Source organism: Plectropomus leopardus, chromosome 7 (assembly GCF_026936395.1).
Source record: "Plectropomus leopardus strain MGB_pleo_1.0 chromosome 7, ASM2693639v1, whole genome shotgun sequence".
NCBI classification, from domain to species: Eukaryota; Metazoa; Chordata; class Actinopteri; order Perciformes; family Serranidae; genus Plectropomus; species Plectropomus leopardus.
Genome location: NC_142182.1, coordinates 12,772,033 through 12,793,767, shown reverse-complemented (window position 1 = coordinate 12,793,767; position 21,735 = coordinate 12,772,033). Strand labels below are relative to the sequence as shown.

At 38.0% G+C, this 21,735-nt stretch overlaps 2 protein-coding genes across 3 annotated transcripts; both read left to right on the top strand.

Annotated features, from left to right (window-relative positions):
- The first annotated feature begins 501 nt into the window (after positions 1-501).
- Positions 502-3,692, top strand: gdpgp1 (GDP-D-glucose phosphorylase 1). 2 transcript variants are annotated; one of them, XM_042496606.2, is made up of 2 exons: positions 502-642; positions 2,015-3,692. In XM_042496606.2, exon 2 carries the CDS (start codon positions 2,023-2,025, stop codon positions 3,208-3,210), a length of 1,188 nt encoding a protein of 395 aa, XP_042352540.2. In that variant the 5' UTR covers positions 502-642; positions 2,015-2,022; the 3' UTR covers positions 3,211-3,692. The 2 variants fall into 2 exon arrangements, with proteins under 2 accessions (XP_042352540.2, XP_042352539.2); XM_042496605.2 differs by having other exon boundaries at positions 2,012-3,692.
- Positions 3,693-9,558: 5,866 nt separating this feature from the next.
- Positions 9,559-20,316, top strand: rhcgb (Rh family C glycoprotein b). The gene is made up of 11 exons (XM_042496504.2): positions 9,559-9,953; positions 11,473-11,665; positions 13,171-13,321; positions 13,873-14,020; positions 14,112-14,278; positions 15,117-15,254; positions 15,551-15,687; positions 16,526-16,650; positions 16,815-16,888; positions 17,634-17,701; positions 18,782-20,316. The coding sequence occupies exons 1-11, from the start codon at positions 9,731-9,733 to the stop codon at positions 18,813-18,815; spliced, it is 1,458 nt and encodes a 485-aa protein (XP_042352438.1). The 5' UTR covers positions 9,559-9,730; the 3' UTR covers positions 18,816-20,316.
- Positions 20,317-21,735: the final 1,419 nt, after the last annotated feature.

Below are 21,735 nucleotides of genomic sequence, written 5' to 3'. Positions count from 1 at the left end.
TTGAAAATTGTATTTTAACAATATCAGTTGCAAAGTATTCTGTTTCTAATCAATACTACTTACCAACCATAATTCACAATTAGCCTAATCTGGGAATAAAAATCATTATAAAAATCAGTTTTTAAGGTTAAATAAGATAATAAAATAGGGTATTTAAAAAGCACAAAAAATAGAGCTTGTTTATTAAAAAATCGTGGTTGACTGTTTCCTGTTTTCATTTGATAGTGTTTGTAAGGAATAATTTGCATGCAATTTCTACTACTGCCATCACACGCCAACTTATAAAAACATAAAAGTGTAAAGACGTTTAATTTAAAACATGAAATTACACTGATGTTTAAATAAGCATACAAAGTTGTTAATGTGTGACTTCAAGATTGCAGACTTTTATAGAAACATTTATTCTGAAAAAGCTGAACCGGAAATGTACCAATAAGCACCGACGAAGAAGAACACGTGTAACCGCTGAAGCCGGGTGATGGAGCTAGCAGAGCAGTGCTAGCAAAAATCACCGGACAGAATAATTAATAATGTCAATGTGAATAAGAATAAGTTGTGCCTTTTAAAAGTCGTTTCATCCTCCGTTTGCTTCAAAACGCTGACTTTGACTCGGTGATATTTCGCTGCTGTCAGTAGTCACCGGTGAGTACATCAACAAATAATGCTTGTGTTGTGGGCAAAAAGCCAATGTTAGTTTCTGTCACACATCTGTCAACTCATGTGTAACTTATTCAGTAGCTAACTACACATTTTAGGTAGATTAACTTACTTGATTATTGCTATTTTAAGCTATTTTGCAGTGAAGATAGTTTTATGTTGGATATTCGACAGACATTCGCTCCTATGCTACATATAAAAAATTAATAACAATTATTTGGATATTTAAAATGTAAAAACAAGAGGTGTATCTCATGCAGCCAGTGGAGTACTATCATCCCACACTAATTTTGAGTCCATTGGTCACATGACCTAGGAGCTATTGAGCTAAAATGCTAATATTTACATATTAAAAAAATAATAAAAATTGTAAATAGGTGTAAAATGTATAAATAAGAGGTGTATCTCATCATCTCATCTTGATGTTTGAGGGAGAAAGGAGCTGGTAGCCTATTGACAAGTGAGATTTTGTCGCACTTTTTTATGTTTTTTTCCACCATCTTTTCCAGTTAGGCTATTCTTTTTACATTTGACATCTTTTTGTAATTTTTCATTCATTTATATTAGAAGTTCAGCTCAATAGCTCCCAGGTCATGTGACCAATGGACTCAAAATTAATGTGGGATGATAGTACTCCACTGGCTGCATGAGATACACCTCTTGTTTTTGCATTTTAAATATCCAAATAATTTTTATTAATTTTTTATATGTAGCATTGGTGCGAATGTCTGTCGAATATCCAGCATAAAACTATCTTCACTGTGGTGGGTAAATGTGCTTTTTTTATCATAACTTACATGTGTGAGAAATTATCATGTTTCATAAATTAATCACACATTTTGTTTGTAAAATATATATCGATTAATTTATCAAGTAATAATACTCCAAGTAACACTCAAAAAGGGTATGTAATTGTAAAACACTCACAGTCAGTGTTATGAGTACCTTTACTTTGATATTAAGAGTACATTTTGCAGATAATATGTATTTATATATAAGTAATATTTTCATTGTATGGCTCTAATAATAATAATGGAGTATTTTCACAGTGTTGCATTGCCATTTTTACCTGAGTAAAGGATTTAAATCTTTACCCCTTGTCGTCTGTATTTAAATGAATATTGATTAAGGGAAGTTCATCAATACAGAAGATGAAATAATTTAGTGTCTTGTGGGATATGAGTATTTAACTGAATTATCAAAAAAAAATCATGGCAGACTTATCAATAATCGTTGTTTGCAGCCATGACCTCGGGCTACTCATGTGACCCAGTGCTCTGTCAGCAAAATTACACCTAAAAAAACCTGAACCCTGTTGTCAAATCTCATGCCTCTTTGCGTCAATGTTCACCAGCAGATCCAACCATGCCGCTCCAGTTTGTGTATAGCGACCAGGACTTTGTTGCGGATGTGCATCGGAGCAATGGAAATAAACTCGGGGCTGCTTTGACGCCAACAGAGTTTGACACGACCATCCAATCTGGCTGGACAGACAGGATGAACAGGGGGCTCTTCCGCTACCACCTGGGTGATTTACAAACACGTGTCCTGCCCGGTCTGCGTGGCTACGTGGCCCAGCTGAATATTCAAAGAGGAATAGAGAGAAGAAAACCTCAGGAGATACTGAGCATTCAGCAGGAATTCAATGCCAAGCAGTTTAATTTTAACAAAATCAACCCAGAGGAAATCATATTTGAGATGATAAAGGACGTTGAGGGAGGACATGAAAAGGGACAGCTGCATCAACCCTGCAGGATGGTTGTGCTGGTCAATGTCAGCCCTTTGGAGTTTGGACATTGTCTCTTTGTTCCAGATCCTTCACGCTGTTTCCCACAGGTCATGACCAGGTTCTCCATCCAGGTGGGTATTGAATCTGTGCTCCTGAGCTCTGATCCCAGCTTCAGAGTCGGGTTCAACAGTCTCGGAGCATTTGCGTCTGTCAATCATTTGCACCTACACGGGTATTACCTGGATCGTGAGCTCAAGATAGAATCTGTGCCAGTCAAGCCGCTGGTTCCTGAAAAGGGATTTTATCGCTTGCTGGATTTCCCTGCGGGATTTTTGTTTTACACAGAATCGGAGTCATTGGAGGAAGTTTCCAGAGCTGTCTGTCAGGTCACAGACTTTCTTGTGGACCGTAACATTGCTCACAACCTGTTCTTGACTAGAGGATGTCCGCCCTGCGATCGCTTACGGAGCGAAAAGGATCGTAGTTTGAGAAAAGGTGTTCGTATTGTGGTGTGGCCCAGAGCATCATGCTTCGGTGCCAAAGAGGAGTCTGCCTTCAATGTTGCTCTCTGTGAGCTGGCTGGACATTTACCATTTAAAAACAAGAAGGACTACGAGCTCACTACTGAGAAAGATGTCGTGGATATCATCCAGCGGTATCTTCTGCCTGATGCAGAGTTTCACACGTTGGAACAGCAGCTTAATCGTCATTTGACGGACTCACGACGTGTGGACGTTTGTGCTGAGAGTTCAAATCAACCAGGAGCTGCACATTCTTCACAAGCTCTGACATGCGGATACGTCGTGACATCTGATTTGATTTGATTTGAACATGTAAAAAGGAAATAAAGAAAATATTGCACAAAAACAGACTGACAAAAAGCAAAGTAATAATTTACAAACAATGAAAAACATGAAGCAAAAGAAATGTCTAAATACAAAATGAATCAAAACGACCCCTTCCACATAAGTCATTGAATTTTAATTAACTAGCATCAATTAAGAAAATGAGTGTCTTTACACCAGGTTACACTTTGGAAGCTATGATGAGTCTTCTTTCCTGCATCTGGCCTAAAGATGACATCGGGTTTGCACAAAAATGCTTTCTTACACAAATAAATCAGTGGGAATAAACCGTATTTAAAAGACAAATATATTTGCTGTTTTAAAACTTGTGTCAAATAAAATGCCACAAGCACTATTTAAAGATATGTAAGCTGGTTGTGTAATTTTAAGTGAGCTGTGTTTGTGAAGTCTTTGCAACACGTCTTGATTATTAAATTATATAATAAATGACTACGTTTCAATATGGTCTTCCACCGTCAGATATTTGATTATTCATGCTGCCTCACTGGTATCTTTTGCTATTTGTTAAATTTGTGCTTTTCCTGAAAAGACAAGTCAGAAAAGTGGTGCATTCCATTTAGAAAACATGACGTTTACTACGTTCATGGCATAAGTCCATTTGAACGCTCCCCCCTCTTGTAGTATTTCTGACCTCATAAGTAGAAATTATTGAGAGCTCCAAGTTCATGACTGTGTGTAAACGACTTCTCATGTCATAAACACCACTTCACTAGTTTTGTTTGAACCCAGCATGTGTTGTGAAAAAAGTCTGTGATGTAACGTTATTGTTAAAATTACCAAAAAAAATATGGAGGCACACATTTATTCACATTTAAGGTCAACACCCAGAACAGCATGAGGTCAGGATGAGAGGATTTTGATTTTTGTAAAATTTATTGGAAACTCAATGTGTTGCTTTCAGGTTGTTCCCTTTGTAGCAATGCGAAACAGCCGCAAGAGAGTGATCATGCAACAGAGGAGTTGTGTAAACTGAAAATCACTGATGATGCTACGATGAACTGTGTGTGTGTGCGTGTGTGTGTGTGTGTGTGTGTGTGTGTGTGTGTGTGTGTGTGTGTGTGTGTTTGTTTGTTTTGTGCGAGACAGGTATTTGCTCTAGTGTCCAAGATTGCTCCCTATTTGTGCACTCTTTTTACTTCCGCTTTTTAAATTTTTGTCAGAATTCCCAGTCCATGCTATCTGCATTACTTTTTTCTAACAAAACCCCATGAGTCATACAACATAACAGCTTGTCAGTCGAGCACAGTCTGTTCTCCTCCACCCAGGTTTAATCAGCTGCAATAACTGAAGACACCTGTGTGGGTTGGTGCTCTCTGGTTGTGTTTTACAGTTGAAAAACATTGTGACATTTCACAGAAGGAAAAGCACAGGTGTCAATAATACAATTAATAATGTCTGTTTTCCATTTAGCTGCTTCCGTCTCAGGGTCCAGGTATTGTGCATGCTGACTCACCGTCGCACTGTTATGACTAGTAACACCTGTGCTTTTCCTGCTATGACGAGTGAAAATGATTTCTGGGAGACTGTTTAGACTGAGTACATTGTCTTAATCACTGTTTACACATGATGGCAATCTACTGGTGCTTCCTGTTGGGATGCTTGAGGGTAGGTACCACTTTTCTTTGCCATTTGGCTGTTTTTGTTGTTTCAGTGGTTTCAGCTGGCAGTTGAATTCACAGAAAATTGAACATACAGGAGGAGACATGGCCCAAAGATTGGAGAAGTGGACCTGTGACCGAAAGGTTGTGGATTTGATCCCTGAATCTACAGAATAACTCAAGTGTGGAAAGTACACTTGCCCCTTTCTCATTACCGCCAGTTAGTTGGCTGCTGGAAAGACCCTTAACCCCGGCTGTTGTAAAGCTGCTCCGAGGCCCTCATGTCAGCTGGGCAGCTTTCAGGCGTGACACTGTGCTGAAGCTCACAATGGAACTTCCCTGAATAAATAAATGGTTAAAAAAGAAGAAAGCCTTAGTCAGACACAGTCTAAAAAATGCTACAGTTAAAAAACATGTAATGTAGGGATGTCCAAATTTGAAAGGAATCGGGCCCCATCAATGGATTTTTGAATTGATCAGGATTGGTTATTTTGAGCACGCATCCCGTCTGATCCTTTGTTTACATCCGCCGTCACACAGGTGTCATTACACAGGCTGTAATGCTGCTACTCTGATAAGTAGAAACTGATTTTTTTTCATGTTCAACTTAAGCTTCTACACCACTTTGAGTGGAATTTAAATTTTTGTTGATCATTTTTAGTGAACTAGTTTTACTATAATGCTGTAAGAAGCAGTGACTGGGAATGAGAAGGCTCACTGTAAGACTACTTTGAAGTGGAACTGTGATTATATCACTCATTAATAATGTTGTGTACTTTTACTACAATGCAACACTTAGTGGAATTGAGAGAAATGTGTGTAGACACATTTTACTTTATCGTTGTTTTGTTATAAGAGCCATATAAAAATATTTTTAGTTTAGTTTTTGTTTCTGTTTTGTCAAAATAAAATATATATTTTTAAAACGTTAAGACACTGTTTGGATGTGGACATTTTTCCTTGTATTGCATTTCAGATTCGGATTTTAATAACTTAAACTATTTAAAGTGTGCATTTTGCAACTGTATTCAGGAAAATTATTGGATTGGGAGTCAGTATCAGCATATACACAATATCAAATGGATTGGGATTGGGGGCAAAAAAAAACTTGAACAGGATATCCTAAATGTAATGTTTAGATGTTTAACAAAAATTGACTCCCTGTGTCTTTCTCTTATTCTAAAGGAAATACAAGATATAAAAGCTGCTTCAACATGCCCGACAGCGGTGCTCAGATCAAGGTGGATCAATGCCACACATCATCCCCTCAGAGCGCATCATCTGCCAGAATTACATCACCAAGGTAGCAGTGCTAAGCCGAGCAGTAAGATCAAGATACCTGCTCACTCATTTTAATGAGGTTCCTCATTTGTGAGCACACAACCAGTGCAATGATCTAATGTTTAGCTGCTGACATGATCATTTTTTCCCGGTGAGAGTATTCAGCAAGGCATTTTCTTTTGCAGTTATTATGTACTGCCTGAAAGAGCAACATTGTGCAATTAGAGTGGTATTTTTGATATTTGGCAGAGCACAAAAATGCAGTCTCTTCAGTTTATGATAAGTGTTCTGTGTAGTACTTTTGTAAATCACATAGCACAAAAGTTTTGCAGCAGTAAAAGCTTAAACTGATGTTGGGATTAGACACAAGATTGTTGCAAAATATATGATTACATCTCGGTCATGTCTTTTATGATTATTTTGTTTTGCGCAACTTTGGCACGTTGGTCATGTATTTTATTTATTTTTATTTTTTTTTACTAAAAATCACTCTTACTCTGTTGTTACTTTAATCCCTGGGTCTTTAAAAGGGGAATGTGACCCCTAGGGCTTCCTTAGAGTTACTGAAATTTCACATTAACATGAATCCAACATATTTTGCCTCTTAAAACAACTTTTTTTGGTGAAAGTTTTCCTCCCTCACCTACCTAAAAGGCAAACACAGGTCAAGACTGCAGCCTGGAGCTGACACAGCCCTCTGCCTGAAACCTTCATCTACCCTCAGATGAACAAGCTTTGGGCCGCTGACCAGGGTCAGACATCTAACTAAAGTGGCCTTCCACAGATGTAACATTAAAATATGTTGTATAAATACATAAAACTGTCAGTAATTGTTATTTTAATAGCTTAGTATTGTATGTACTAAGTTATGTACTAGTACTAAGTTATGTACACACAGCTTTGCAGATCAGTATTGGCAAATGTTTTAATACATTTGTTCATTTGATTTATTTTGGTGGCACAGCAGTAAATAAGACAATTACATGAGTTACAAATCAGGATTGTCTATTTAATTCTTGATTCATAACAGTTTTGTTGACCTTACAGTAATAAAGAATAAGCAGTACAATAAACATATGTTTTTTCTGTTGTTGACAGATATTTTGAGGGAAGCAAGCACATGACATTCAGGAGCTGCTGACCATCCTCACGCCTGGTTGTATTTGACCTTCTGTATGTCACATGCACGTTCAGGACCGGACAGGTAGGTCTGGACCATATTTACTATTTATGTTTGGCAGTCCGTGTTTAAACATACACCCTTTTTCCACTGTAATGTTACGTAAGCTAGTGTAAACTGAAGTGACGAAGACATCGATGCAGTTTTGGGCATTGAGGCAGGATTTCTGAGAAGACTTATAGCAGCCAGAATGTGAACAAAGGGATTATTTACAGTGGTTTTGTGTAGTTTTATTATGCTCAGCATCTCAATTTGCTGAAACACATAGTCATGGCCAAAATATTGCATTGATTCGAAGTTACAACACGTTGGGCCCTCAGCAACATTTAAGTCGTAATCAAGCAGTAACCTCTGACTGAAAAATAGAGAAAACACGGTAGTGCCAAAAACTGCAGTTCCTGTGATGGCCACTTGAGGTTGGTTCCAAAACAGAGTCAATCCCAATAGATCCCCCATGTTAAAATGCCCAAATTTACAGCAGAAATAAATTTGTTCACAGACTGGTAAAACAAACAAACAAACAAAAAAGACGTTTAGCCTTTGTAGTTAATTACAAAATTACACATATTTAAGGGTGGCTCCTTGAGTGGCAGTTCTGTCTGCGAGGCATCGCTGCAGTCTGTGAGTCAGATCCTCACTCCTCCAACGCTACATCCTCTCGTCCAGATATTGTCACTTATGGAGGCCTCAAAACGACAGTCCACAAACCAATGAATGAAATCACGGTCCTCCTCCATTATCATACAGTGTACGGTCATAGTGTGAATGCTCAGAGTATTTAAGGGATGCACTACAAGATTGGACATAGATACTGTTAAATTCCAAACAAACTCTGTAGCAGGGGTCTTAAGAGTTTTTCAGACCACGGACCCTTTAGCCGAAAGTGAGATGGAGCAGGGACCCCCTACTACATATATTGTATAAAATTAAGTTGCATATTTAACTGGGCCTACAATAACATGTATAGTGGCCTGAAGTGCCATATATAAAATCATCTTTTTAAGCTATTAAAATAATAATTTTGACATTCATTTTTAAATACATTGTATATTTTATGTTAAACATACATGTGGAAGGTACAGTGGATCCTTTAGCTTAACTGTATCTGTGGATGGCTACCTTAGTGAGATGTCCCTCCCTGGTCAGCGGTGCACAGCTTGTATGTCCTCAGGTGGATGACGGTTGACAGGCTTAGGGTCATATCAGCCTCAGGCTGCAGTCCTGTTGGATTTGTGTTAATGTGTATTTTCATTTTTTAAAACAAAACAGAAAAAACAATCAAACAATAATTTGGCGACCTCCTAGAGGTTTCGGACCACTCGTAAAAGACCAAGAATGTACATGATGCTATCTAACTTACTCCATACAACTAAAGAATGGGTTTTACAAAGTACATAGGATATTAAAATTAGTGTAGTTTTTTTTCTATTAATGTTCTTTAAAATGTGTTTTAACTGTCTGACTAATATTATGAATAGTTTCATGTCAGTACTATGGGATTTATATGATGGAATCAAATAAAAATTTAAATGAGAAAGAAAATAGCGACTGTATTTTACATATTTAATTACAATATAATTTTTTTTGTGTGATAAAATGTAAATAAATAAATAAAAAGGCATATGGATACAAACATGAAAAATGGAGTAAAGGATCAAATATAACAATATCATATTATTTTTTAAATATTACACAAATGTCATGTTTCCTGAATTCTTTGAGCACTTAAACCGAAAAAGCCTAAATGTTAGTAAAATCTGTAATTTAACAATTTGCCTGCACAACATTTCAGAAACAACTAGACTTTAGGAAATATATAAGTGGACTCTTCTTGTCTCATCTTTGAGCCCTGTGTGTGTGTGTGTGCGTGCGTGTCTGTGTGTGTGTGTGTGTGTGTGCGTGCGTGTCTGTGTGTGATGGTTGACTGAGTCAAACCTGTCGTGCATCTTTCTAACGGGGCCCAGCATGGATACGCATTATTTACAGTTAATGCTTCACAGCATCAGCCCTGTACAGAGGAGAGGAGAACGCCCTGACCCTCTGACTGTCAGTAGAAGAAAGCACATTTTAAGTGCCCGAAGCATGTTTCTATATGTTTACTCCAGACACAAGCTCCATGTGAACTAAATATTTCTTGAACATGCATGTTTGTATTAAGGTAGGGAGGGCAAATTTAACAAACATAGTCTGTTGACAGGATTTCCCAATAAACATCACCTTCACAAGTGCAAGAGGGGGGAGTGACTGTGGGAGTGCCTGCATATTGAAGCAAACACCCGTCTTCACTTGGGCGTAGGATGCTCAGGGCTATTAAAGTGTCTGTTACTTTTTCAGACTCACTTGAAAAATTAGGCTGTTTAGTCACTCTTATAACTTAAAAAACTTTTTTTTAACAAAAGATCAAAACTAACCAAAAACTATGGGCTGTATCCAAAGCTTCAGGCAATTTTGTGACCGTTCAAAGAATACTAATGTGCGAATCAGTCTTCCAGCTGTTTGCATTGTGTGGCAAACAGCCATGATCATCTTGTTTGGAGTTTTCATTCGTTACAATGAAGAATCTGATCCACACTGGATAGAGTACAGGAAAGCAAAAAATATATCAAGTGACATTGAGAATGACTTCTACTTCAGATATCCAAGTAAGTGACTTAATTTTGATTTTTTTATTTCTTCTTTCACTAATGTACTCTTTTCCCAATGTCTAATCAGTCATTTTATTGTATCTCCCTTTATAGCGTAAGCTAAATATCTTTATGGATCCTCATTTCTGCACATTTAGCTTTTTGTTTGATGATTTTATTAATATTTTTCTGTAGTTTTCAGATTATGTTGACCTATTTGATTATTTCTACATTGCTGACAGGGCTCACAGGTGCATGTTTCCACTGGAGGTTTAATTCCCCTGAGGTTTATCTTTCCAGTTTGATAGCTAAAACGTCAACACTTACTTCTTTGTACGGATAAAAACACATTTTATTTTGGTCATATGGTCCGTAAGTATTGCATGGGTGTGGTTGTATTCTATACTACCCCAAAAACCCACAGTGTCAGTTTCAGGGTATCGTTGGCCCATCTAAGATATGGTGTTGGATGTCAGATGATAAATGTACATCCTGGCACAGTTTGTTGTCAGGAGACTTATGAGGGCTCATCTTAAAGTCACGGGACCATCTTTTCCGCACGTGAGGTAATGCCAGTGTTAACATGAGGACAGTCCAAAATGCCTGTAGCATTTGTGCTTTGTTTGGCTGTTAAAACAAACATCCAATCAGATGTGTTGTAGAATTTGGGCTGTTTTCTATGCAGACGATAATGTTTCACAGTGCCGTGGGAAGCTATTGTGCCCTGAGGTGTGTCTGGCAACCACTGTGTTCTGCTGTAAATGATACCAGCTGGTTATGGCAGATATGAACTGTCTCACAAAGAGCAGCCACCTGTTCCTGTAATGGTTCAAACATTTTCATTTCAAATAACAGATGAAACTGTTTGTTGCCGCTCTGTTTTGTGTGTGTGTCTGTTTAATATGGCTGTTGTTATATTGGAGCTTGCCGGTTCATTCTTGGCCTTGGAAACTTGACAAAAAAAATTCTCAGCACAACCTCAGTTACTTTTTTTGTTGTTTGTTTGTTTCAGAGGCTTTCAAACATACCTCATACCATTGGTGTTGGTCCCTTGGTCTTTTTTCTTTTCCTTGCTATATTTTGTAGCTCGTTTATTTGCATTATTTAAGGTGTCTTTCATATTGGAAAACATTTTTCAGAGACCAGAGAAATATAGCTGCGAGTAAAGGATAGTGTTGGGTAATAGGCCTCCTGATCTTCTATAGAGGACACCTCTCAATAAGACAGAAGAATGAGAGGATGATTGAAATATTGCCCACATTGATGCCTTATTTTGCAGAATCCTTGTTTTTTTTTCTTTATTATCTCAAACAGGTAGAAAGGATCACGCATTTGGTTGTGTCTTTCTGTCTTTCCACAGCTAATCTTGCAAACTACAGGACCAATCAGCCTAATACTTTGACTGTATGCTCTAGGTTTTCTCATGAGGTGATTCATAATTGTTGAAAAACCTGTTTTATTGACTGTTTTATATGGTCAGTATACCGCCTCCTCTTCACCGGCCAGTACCAGACAAGTTCTTCTTTTTTTGCTCCAGGTTTCCAGGATGTCCATGTGATGATCTTTGTTGGATTTGGCTTCCTTATGACATTTCTAAAGCGCTACAGCTTTGGCGCAGTGGGTTTCAACTTCCTCATCGCGTCCTTCGGCCTTCAGTGGGCGCTCTTAATGCAAGGCTGGTTCCACTCCCTGGACTACTCTGATGGAAAGATCAAAATTGGAGTCGAAAAGTAAGTGGTGTTTTATTCTCAGTGAGCCACAAGCATCCCTTTTTTCTTATTCTATATATCTTCAATGAATGTATACAAGTTCACAACAGAAACGCAAGTGGCGTTATTCAGCTGTAGCTGTTTGAATGCTGAAAACGTGTCTGATAGATTCCACCTGCATGGTTTCCACGGAAACAAAATACTGAGGTGGACACACAGGTGCAGGGTGAGACGCAGGTCACGTGCAACAAAAACATGAAAGTAGCAGAGGACTTTTACCTTGACAGCCACACACTCTACATTGATGCAGAAATAGGACAAATTAGCGCACAAAAAATACACGAAAAGGCAGAAAATTAAGGCCACATTTACACTTTTTCCTCTCTGTTTAAGAAATAATTCCATCAGCACGGCTTCATTTTTCAAAATATTTCCATCCACACTTTTGCAAGAATGCAAAAATAACCCAAAACACTTGCTGCAGTAGCCATCTTCAGCAGTCTCCCTTTGTCACAAAGGTGATAAAATGTACAGGCTAACCTTACCTTTTTCAAAACATCCACTGGAGATTTCATCACCAATGATTTCCATTTAACAAAAGGACAAAGGAGTTCACTCAAACATACAAGTGAACATACAAAGTGACAACTGTCCCACTCTGGACAGTGTCCCACCATCCGCTGGTTCAACCAGGTCTGATCCAAAACAGCCATGTCTGGCTGACTTTAAACCGCAGATGCTGAGATGGAGCAAAAACATGGGACACCTTTGTTCGTCCCAGAATTGGTACAGCTAAGTTCAAGTGTAAAGAGGTCCCGATACCAAGCAGCGTTGATCCAACATTTTCAAACCGCTAGTCTGCTATTGTTGTTATCTCTAGTGCATGGTCATTACACAAAGTAACAATGGGCATGTGCTACCATGTCATCATTTCCCAAACGCCCAGTTTTGCATATACAGATAAACAATAACTGGAGTTTTGAAAAAAATCTGTACCTTTAAAAGGCGTTTAAATAAAAACGCTAACCTACAACTCTTTTTGTGTGTGGACCAGAGGCCAAAATGTAAAGGAAAAACAATTTTAAAAAACGTCATATCTGTATACAGGGTCCAAGTGCTTGATGCTCAGAATTTTATGGCGTTTCATATGTAATGTCGCCAACGTTGAAGCAGAACCTAGCCCGTAGGTGGACAAACCAGTCTGACTGAAGATGTTTCCAGATACTATATCTAGTGTTTGTGGAGCCAGAAGTTAAACAGAAACTCTGACTAATGAGAAGATGATACTGTTGAAGTGCTGCCAAGTCACTGTGTGTCGACAGATATGATTGGTGTATTTTTGCAAGAGAAAGAAAGAGAAAACGTAGGGTATCTACATATGTTTATGACTGCTTCAGAGCTCAAAACAATGTCATGGTTGTTGAATCGGTGCATCCTTACCCAGTATAAATACTGTTTAACATATGCCCAGTTCAAGTGATTGCCTTTTTTGTCAACTACATTTTGACATTTTTCCAACTCCTCAGCCTGATCAATGCTGACTTCTGTGTGGCGGGCTGCTTAATAGCCTATGGGGCGGTGCTCGGTAAAGTCAGTGCAGTCCAGCTGATGGTTATGACTCTGTTTGGCATCACATTGTTCGCTGTGGAGGAATATATCATCCTGAATCTCATTCACGTAAGTTCAAACCATTATTTCTATTTGTTTTGATACGATTTATGCCCCTAAAACCTGATCATATTGGTCTTCTGTGTGGGACAGAAGAAATGACAAATAAACTAGGATTCTGTATTCATGTTTATCCGGTCACCATGCACAGTGCCTCTTCAAGATGAATTAAATTATGCGTACCAGTAAATGTAGCCTTATGTACTCTAATGTCCGTTTTGTGGAAATGGTTGACCCAATGTTCAGTATGTTCTAAAATGACATTTAGAAAAAATCTTTGTGATATTTTTCTTTCCTGATTGTTGACCTTGAAGAAGGCCTAAGGGCTGAAATGTCATCTGACTACAACCCTTGGCATTTGTTACCTTTCTACATTATATGCTTCTAACATCCTAATTACTTCAGTTTTAAAACCTTTTATTTTTGTAGATCTCAAGACTTAAGTTGCTCTCCTAATATGAAACTGAGCATACAACCAAATGCTATGACATACATGGGTACATTGTTTTGTAATTTATGCCGCCTTGCAGCTGCTAACGCTCACATTTTCTTCCCTGAAGGCCAGAGATGCTGGAGGCTCCATGGTGATCCACACATTTGGAGGTTATTACGGTCTCTCCATCTCGTGGATGCTCTATCGGCCGAACCTGGACCAGAGCAGTAACCTGCAGGGCTCCGTCTACCACTCAGATGTCTTTGCCATGATTGGTGATTTAATTACATGCCGGTTTTTATATACTTTAATAATACTTACAGTTATTCTTGAAGTACAATAATGTCCACACTGCTGTCTGCGTAGGTACCCTCTTCCTGTGGATGTTCTGGCCAAGCTTCAACTCGGCCATCACAGACCACGGGGACGGGCAGCACAGAGCAGCCATAAACACCTACCTGGCTTTGGCCTCAACTGTCCTCACTACTGTGGCGGTCTCGAGCCTCTTCCAGAAACATGGAAAATTAGACATGGTAACAACCAGCACTTTTTTTGTTTGTTTTTTATGTCAGTCACGAACACTCATAAGCTGTTGTGTATGACGGACATGATAATTGGTGTATAGCTGTATTTTTCAAGCTATCACTACTTAAAGTATGCTGAAATCAATCGCTCTGTTGAATTTGTCGAACATGACCTGCATGACCTGTGCCCCACCTGAACAAACTCAAACTTGCTTAATCTGATGCATGATACTGTGAACACAACACTGAAACACACCAACAAAGTAGTAATACTTTGTTACAGTACTCAAGTATTTTTTGTGAGTATCTGTTGTTTGTCGTTTTTGTATTTGTCAACTTTCATTTTCATTACATGTCCTGAATAAAATGTATACTTTTTATCCAACACATTTCTCTGAAGCATCTAAGTTACTTACTACAACGTAGAAATGGTAAGGGGAAAAGAAAAACTGAATTTTTCTCTTGAAATCCTTAAAGTTGAAAAAAAAAGACTTCTTGAACTGTAATGTGGGCTCCATTTTTAAGGTGGTATGCGTTGCGAAGAAATTAATTTCATAATTGCCAATATTCTGCTTTTTTATTACCAGCATTTACTTGTAGTTTTACTTTCAATACTTAAGTACATTTAATATGATAAAAAATGCTTTTGATACTTTAGTCCAGTAAATATCAGATACTTTAAGACCTTTACTCAATTAATATTCTAATAGGTGACTTTAACTTCTAGTAAAGCAATTTTCTGATGAGATATTTGTACTTTTACTCAAGTGTGGCATTCAGGTACTTCATCCACCACTGTACACACTTTCCTCTGTGACTAATAGATATTTTTCTGCACATTTTTTAGGTTCACATCCAGAACTCCACTCTTGCTGGCGGTGTTGCAGTGGGAACTGCAGCAGAGTTCATGCTGATGCCCTACGGGTCTCTGATTGTGGGTTTCTGCTGTGGCATCATCTCCACACTGGGATATATCTACCTCACGGTAAGGTATTTATCTGGTTTATACGCCAGAGTGTTAATGAAAGTGTTGATTTAACAATCCTGGCATTTGGCTACAGGAATTAAATATAGTTTCCCATTTCTATATCCCAATTGTTCTAACTATTTTTTTTTTTATTTAGAATTAACTACATATAGCATCGTCAGCACAAAAAATGTGCCACTCATAACTTTTACTGCTTTTACTTCTCTGAAGTCAACCGTCAGAATAACGCTAAGTCACACAGAGCTGTTAAAGTAAGTAAACTCAGCTAAACCTAACTGATGGGTCTCTGCCAGCCTTTCATGGAGAAGTACCTGAAGATCCAGGACACATGTGGAATCCATAACCTGCACGCCATGCCAGGAGTCATAGGTGGCATTGTGGGGGCCATTACTGCCGCAGCTGCATCCGAAACTGTTTATGGCCCTGAAGGGTGAGTGGTTCCTATGACCCTATCTAGAGCCCCATCTAGAGCCCCATCTAGAGCGGACTCGAAGAGGACTTGCTCCATATGCAGCTATAAGCAGCTCTTTTTATGGAAAGGAAAATGAAACAATTCTTAGTTTCAGGTAATTGTACACTAAAGAAATGTATTAATGTTATGTACACACTGGGCCTTTGAATATTGAGAATATTATATCAGTAAAGGAATATTTGAATTTTTATGGCCAAATATGGTATTAAAAAGAAGAGAGGGCGTCTCTGGGAATTTAGCTGGTTTCGAGTGGCAAGGCGTAGTAGGAAAGTGATGTTCCCATTAAAGAACACAGATACAGATGTCCTGTTTAGGGTTGATTTATTAGGCTGTGGTCTGTAATAGCAATACAAATAACAATCAGTATAGCAAACACCATACATAATACGCAACATAATACGTCAACTAACATAACAAAGGACTGTATTACAGATAACATTAGCTTATATCCAGAGCTAAACAAATACACATTAACACAATGTTAGCATTCAACTGCTACAGTATAATGTCATTAGACTCATCTTCTGGCATTTACACACAACAATAAACCAGCAGGGTACAAGTGAATGACGGTAAAGGCAAAGGAAAAATACCATCTATCCACCGTTGTATTAGGAAAGAAACTAAACTTCAGGGCACCGTGTGGGACATATAAAAACTTACAGAGAAACAAACTAGTAGTGAATGAAACTTAATTCATTAAACAAGTCAACAACACATTAACAATGTGGGCTTTCTAACAGGTATTTTATTGTGAAGAACAGCATGTTGAGCCCCACTCTTATTTGTATTAAAGGCTTGTTAACACCTTTGACTTTGAGGGAGATTTCAAAAACATGGTCCCGACACGACAGGGTGGTCACCAGGCTGCAGGCCTCTGCGTGGCTATCTGCTTCGGTGTGGGCGGAGGCATCATTGTCGGTAAGGAATAACTACAACCACCCCTCTGTCTGACTATATAATCAAAAATATACAGTATGTACATAACTGACAGCACGATGTTTGAATAAAATGGGTGTTGTTTGCACACAGCAGATGTCAAACTTTGTGCATTTCGATAATGATTTGATTTGTCCTCTTCTCAGGTTGTATCCTAAGATTACCGATCTGGGGAGATCCTGCAGATGACAATTGTTTTGATGACGAGCCCTACTGGGAGGTGAGAAACTATTTTTTACTACCACAAAGAGGATTTTATAGTTTGAAACAAAGTCAATGTCAATATCAAATCACAATTCACTCAGCAGTTTATCCAACAGAAATTGTAGAGATGCCCTTATTAAATGCTTTTATATGTTTTTATAATGTTTGATAAATGCAGTTCAGTTACAATGCAATTTACTTAATGAGTCTGGAGACACATTAGCAGCACCAGTCAGCTGCTCTGATTTAAACCTGCAAATTAGAGGATTTTCAGCAGATCTGATCCAGTTGTGTAGTCATTGTGTATACATTGAAAATACTGTTCCTTCAAGTCCACAGCAGTGCAAAAAGAGAAGATAGAATTCCCCTTAATAAAACAATATGACTCAAAACATACATAGAGAATAAAACTGTTTGCAGCAAAGTGCATTTAAAGAAAATGTGAATGTTTCAGATTAGCAGGATCAAGTCCAGCTGCGATACATTACCGGAGATACTGAAAGGAAAAATCACACTTTAAATGTATCCATTCAAACTAAATAAGATTATAACAATATTTCCACAACACATCTTTGATTGCATCAAACATTTCACTGTTTTGTGTTCCTTACTCTGAGGCTGCCACCTCTATTTACAGGGAAACAGTTCAAAACTTTCCATTTTATGACACTGATGAGTGCATATAGCATCAAACATTTAGTAGCTGATGATGTGGTTGTTATTCTCCCCCTGAATCATTGCATTGCCTTGATTGTTCACAGCTTCCTGAAGAAGAAGAGGTCATTCCCCCAATCCTTCACTACAACAACCACATGCATAACAAAGATATGTAAGTGTCCTTTTAGTTTGTCCGACAACAGTGTTCTAGTCATGCAGTTATGATATTCTTACACCAAACAAACCATGCAGGTAGCGTCACGTGTTGCATTCAGTGTCCTCTTGGTGGCAGCAGATCCAAATGTGTGCAGGCTACATGCGACTCATTGTAATTCCTGCCCTTTGTTGGGGATGTCTGTTCATAGTGTTGAATACAGTGTGTGTATGTATAACGTATATATAGCGTGGCATCACGGGCAGTGTCACTAGGGTATAAAATGCCAGTGTGGACCCTGTGCTCTGCACCTCTGAGTGTAGCTCACCTGTGCAGTTTGTTGATATGGGATTTTTCACAGCACAGCTTCACATGTGCAGCTCTTCAAAGTGACCTTGACCTTCATGTTTACAGTGGAGATGAAAATGATACTATTAAAAACACTGAGTCATCAGTGTAATTTACCCAGTGGAGTGATATAGAACAGTGGTTCCTAACTGGTCCAGCTACGGGGTCCAGGTTTAGTCATTAGTTCAGTGTCCACAACTAAGATAAATTACGTTTAATTTTGTTTCACAAAATGTAAACAACACGTGTGCTTTGAATGCAATAAAATAAAATGTAAGGCAAGAATAAAGTGCAATTACTTAAAACTTGGTATATAAGTAGAACTGAAACCAAAAAAAATGCATGTTATTGCTTTAAGACCAGTGATGCTGCAAAGGCTCAGCATGTAACAGACCAAAGAATACCAAGAACAGGGCAATAGAGTAGTTTCTGTACTGGAAAAAAAACAGATTGGCATTATAAATGAGGCCCGGAACAAAATTTATAGGTTTGCACTTCAAAATAGAGTGTGGGTTTTACAAACTTTACACATTCATGAGTCACTTACGGTCCATTCAGAATGAACCCGCAACCTACTTTTGGACTTTGACCCACCAGTTGGGAACAACTGATAAAGAGTATACAGGAGCATCTCCAGGCCTTAAAATAAAATACATTGATCAAAACCTTGACACACCACACTGTGAGCTGCAACTTTCCAATGAAGTTTTATTGTTTCACACGTCATGTGATGGTCTTTTTTTTTTCCAGAGCGGAGTCAAATTTCACCGTGGAGCAGGCCTGACTCTAGGCCTCAGTCCTGATGGATCTCTGTCTATCAAATATGGCCCTTTTATTCTTCCACTGGACTATAATATTTATTTGATACAATTATATCCCTCCAATCAAAACCAGTTAATTTTTTGTACAGTGTATATATATATTTCTGTTAACAGTATGTTTTGTCTGGAATCGAATCATAAATCTTTAGTGTTTATTTGTTTATTTGTTTGAATTTAAAAAGTCTGCCAGTGGAGTTCGATCTTTTCTGTTTTGCAAGATATATATTTTCAGTTTAAATCAAGTAATGCACAATCAAACATAGACATAGGTTTTGTTTCAACCGGGGGGGGGGTCCATCAAACACTGAATTTCCTGCATTCTGGTGAATATTTCTGTGCTAATGTGCGCCTTTTCTTTTTTATGCATTAATTTACACTGTAAATGTCTTTGATTTTATCAAAGTTAACTGCAACTCTTTATCAAGGGGACCCTGTGTCCCCTCAAAATCAACAGCTATGAATATTGTAATTAAATATTCTGTTAAATGGGTAGCATTATTTTGGTACCAGCAGAGAAATTTTTTTCAACAATGACAACAGGTAAATTCACGTAAAACTGCAGAACTAGTCTTTGTTTTGCGTAAAACAAGATGTAAAATCTCAGTGCTCAACTTAAACATGACCATGAGAATATCACAATGGCTCCTTCAAGTGGTCGTGGGAGAAATTTTTAAAACTATACATTTGCTTCAGACTCACTTGAGTCACACTTTGCACTGAATTTCCGCAAAAGAGCCTTCACATCTTTATTTTTATTTTATTTTATTTTTTTATTTTTTTTTTTGAGGGGTTGAGGGTTTTTTGGCAACTCAATACTGTGAGCTTTGTTTGCTTATTTGCATAGTTGCTTTTCCTCCAGTTAGATGCATTAAAGCAGGACTTATATAATTTTGTTTGTCTTGATGGATAAGTTTTAGACTTTTGAAACATAATGAGAGTTATGTATCATGGTACTAATTGTGGATTTTAAGGAAAAAAACTGATATTTGTTTTGGAAGAAGTTATTCTGCAACATAAAGGATGTTGGGTAACATTTTACTTTATCCTGCCTTCACTTAGCATTTATAAGCACTATATAACCACTTAATAAATGGCATATAAGACACTATAATGTTGTAAATGTTAAAAGGAATTTTTTTAAGGTGCATTTCTCCATGTTGTCATTTATTTTGAAACCAGCCTGCATGGGTGCTCATAGAAGGAGCTGCTTAGATATATGGTTACAGCAATAAACCATTTATCAAATCTTTATGTACCGTTTCTAAATGCTAAATAGGGGGTTTAAAGTAAAATGTTAGTGGATATTTTTATCCATCTAAAAAAAGATGATTTTGTCAAAAGCTTATGTTTGTACGTTGAGATCTTGCTATGTTATGCTTTTTTGAAAAGTGAAAATTTGTTGATGGTAATGGAATTTTGAACATAATAAAGAATTATTAATACAACAAGCTAAATATACTATTTTTAGCAATTTATTAACTTTAACCACTTTTGAAAAAAATAGTTGTATTGGAAATAATGGATCAAAAACATTAAGATTCACCAATAAAAAAAGGAGGAAATTAGTTGTTTCCTTCATTTAAGGGTCCTTCAGCAAGCCCTCTGCAGTGGAGTCAGACTGAGGGTAAAGGTCACACCCTTATTGCTCTCTCGGGACACTGTGGTGACCAAAAACAAACTAGAGGCCAGCCTCATCATCATGACCTCAGGTCAAAGGGAAGCAAAAGGGCAAGGTTGCTGGCAGGGCGGCACACATATGCTGGAGTCTATCAGTTTAAATTGACTGATAGAGAGAATTCCTGTGAATATTGTTTTTTGGTTGTTGTTTTTTTTGCACAGTGATGGGTAGAAATGTGGACAAGGTAGTTAATTCCAAGAGAAATGTGATGTCCATAAATACTGAATGTCATTACACTATGCAGTTTTATTTCTGCTTTCCATAAACAGCTTCTCTATCCATAGGTGTGGAGTTCAGGGGGTACGTGGGGGACGCAGCCCCCTCAATATGTAGAATATGTGGTTACGGCTGTCAGTCAGCCCAATGTTTTGTCTATTTCAGATTGTGATACGGAGCATAAAGCTGGACAAAAAAAAAAAAGACAAGAAAATTGTCCCTTTTATCCAATCAACAAATTTCAACAGTTCTTTTAGTCTGATTTAAAGAATTTTAAAATGTAAAAGAGTTTTAAAAACTCTTCCAGTTTGTCTGAATTGGATAATAAATAAGGAAGTATTTTCTTCTGCTCAGTGTATTGTCTGTCCCTCCCACAACAGGACTTTTTTTGGACAAAATTAAAGACTTTTATGCCACAAATCAATGCAAAGGGTAGAAAATAATTCATAAAAAATAATCATGTTAGAAAAATTCAGTGTTTTATTCTAAAAATCGTCTGGTAAAGGACCCCCAAACTCCAGCCTCATATTTGTCCCCTCCCAATATAGGAACGAAACCTTCGCCCTTGTCTCTGTTCATCACAGTTTCCACATGCTCCGTCTTCTGTACACCTGGCCGCGGCGCGTCACTGATCGAAGGCAGGCGGCAGCTAGTGGTGGGAGTGTGTATGATTCCCACACATGAGTAGCAGCGAGGAATCCATGGCCTCGTCCAGTCTCCTTGCTAACAAAGGCAGGCTTAGTGCTGTTTTCTTTTGTCATCAGTAACGTGTTTGAGTAAAGGAGGTAATGGTGCCACAAGTGCTCCAATTAAACGAGATGCAGCCCTGCTGGGAAGAAAGACTCCCCCATTGCCCCCGATACCCCCATATACACACACACACAAATACACACACACACACACAGATCGGGCCTCTTCTCATACCCCCATGCAGTTCCCGCCCCAACTTCACTCATGTTTATTCATCAACCACTTACAGGGCAAATGCA

Bases quoted from the DNA above. Each gene is read 5' to 3' on its own strand.
- gdpgp1 (XM_042496606.2), top strand. From the start codon at position 2,023: ATGCCGCTCCAGTTTGTGTATAGCGACCAGGACTTTGTTGCGGATGTG.
- rhcgb (XM_042496504.2), top strand. From the start codon at position 9,731: ATGGGCTGTATCCAAAGCTTCAGGCAATTTTGTGACCGTTCAAAGAAT. The intron at 11,666-13,170 runs GTAAGTGGTGTT...CCAACTCCTCAG, and splicing joins ATCAAAATTGGAGTCGAAAA to CCTGATCAATGCTGACTTCT. The intron at 16,651-16,814 runs GTAAGGAATAAC...TCCTCTTCTCAG, and splicing joins GGGCGGAGGCATCATTGTCG to GTTGTATCCTAAGATTACCG.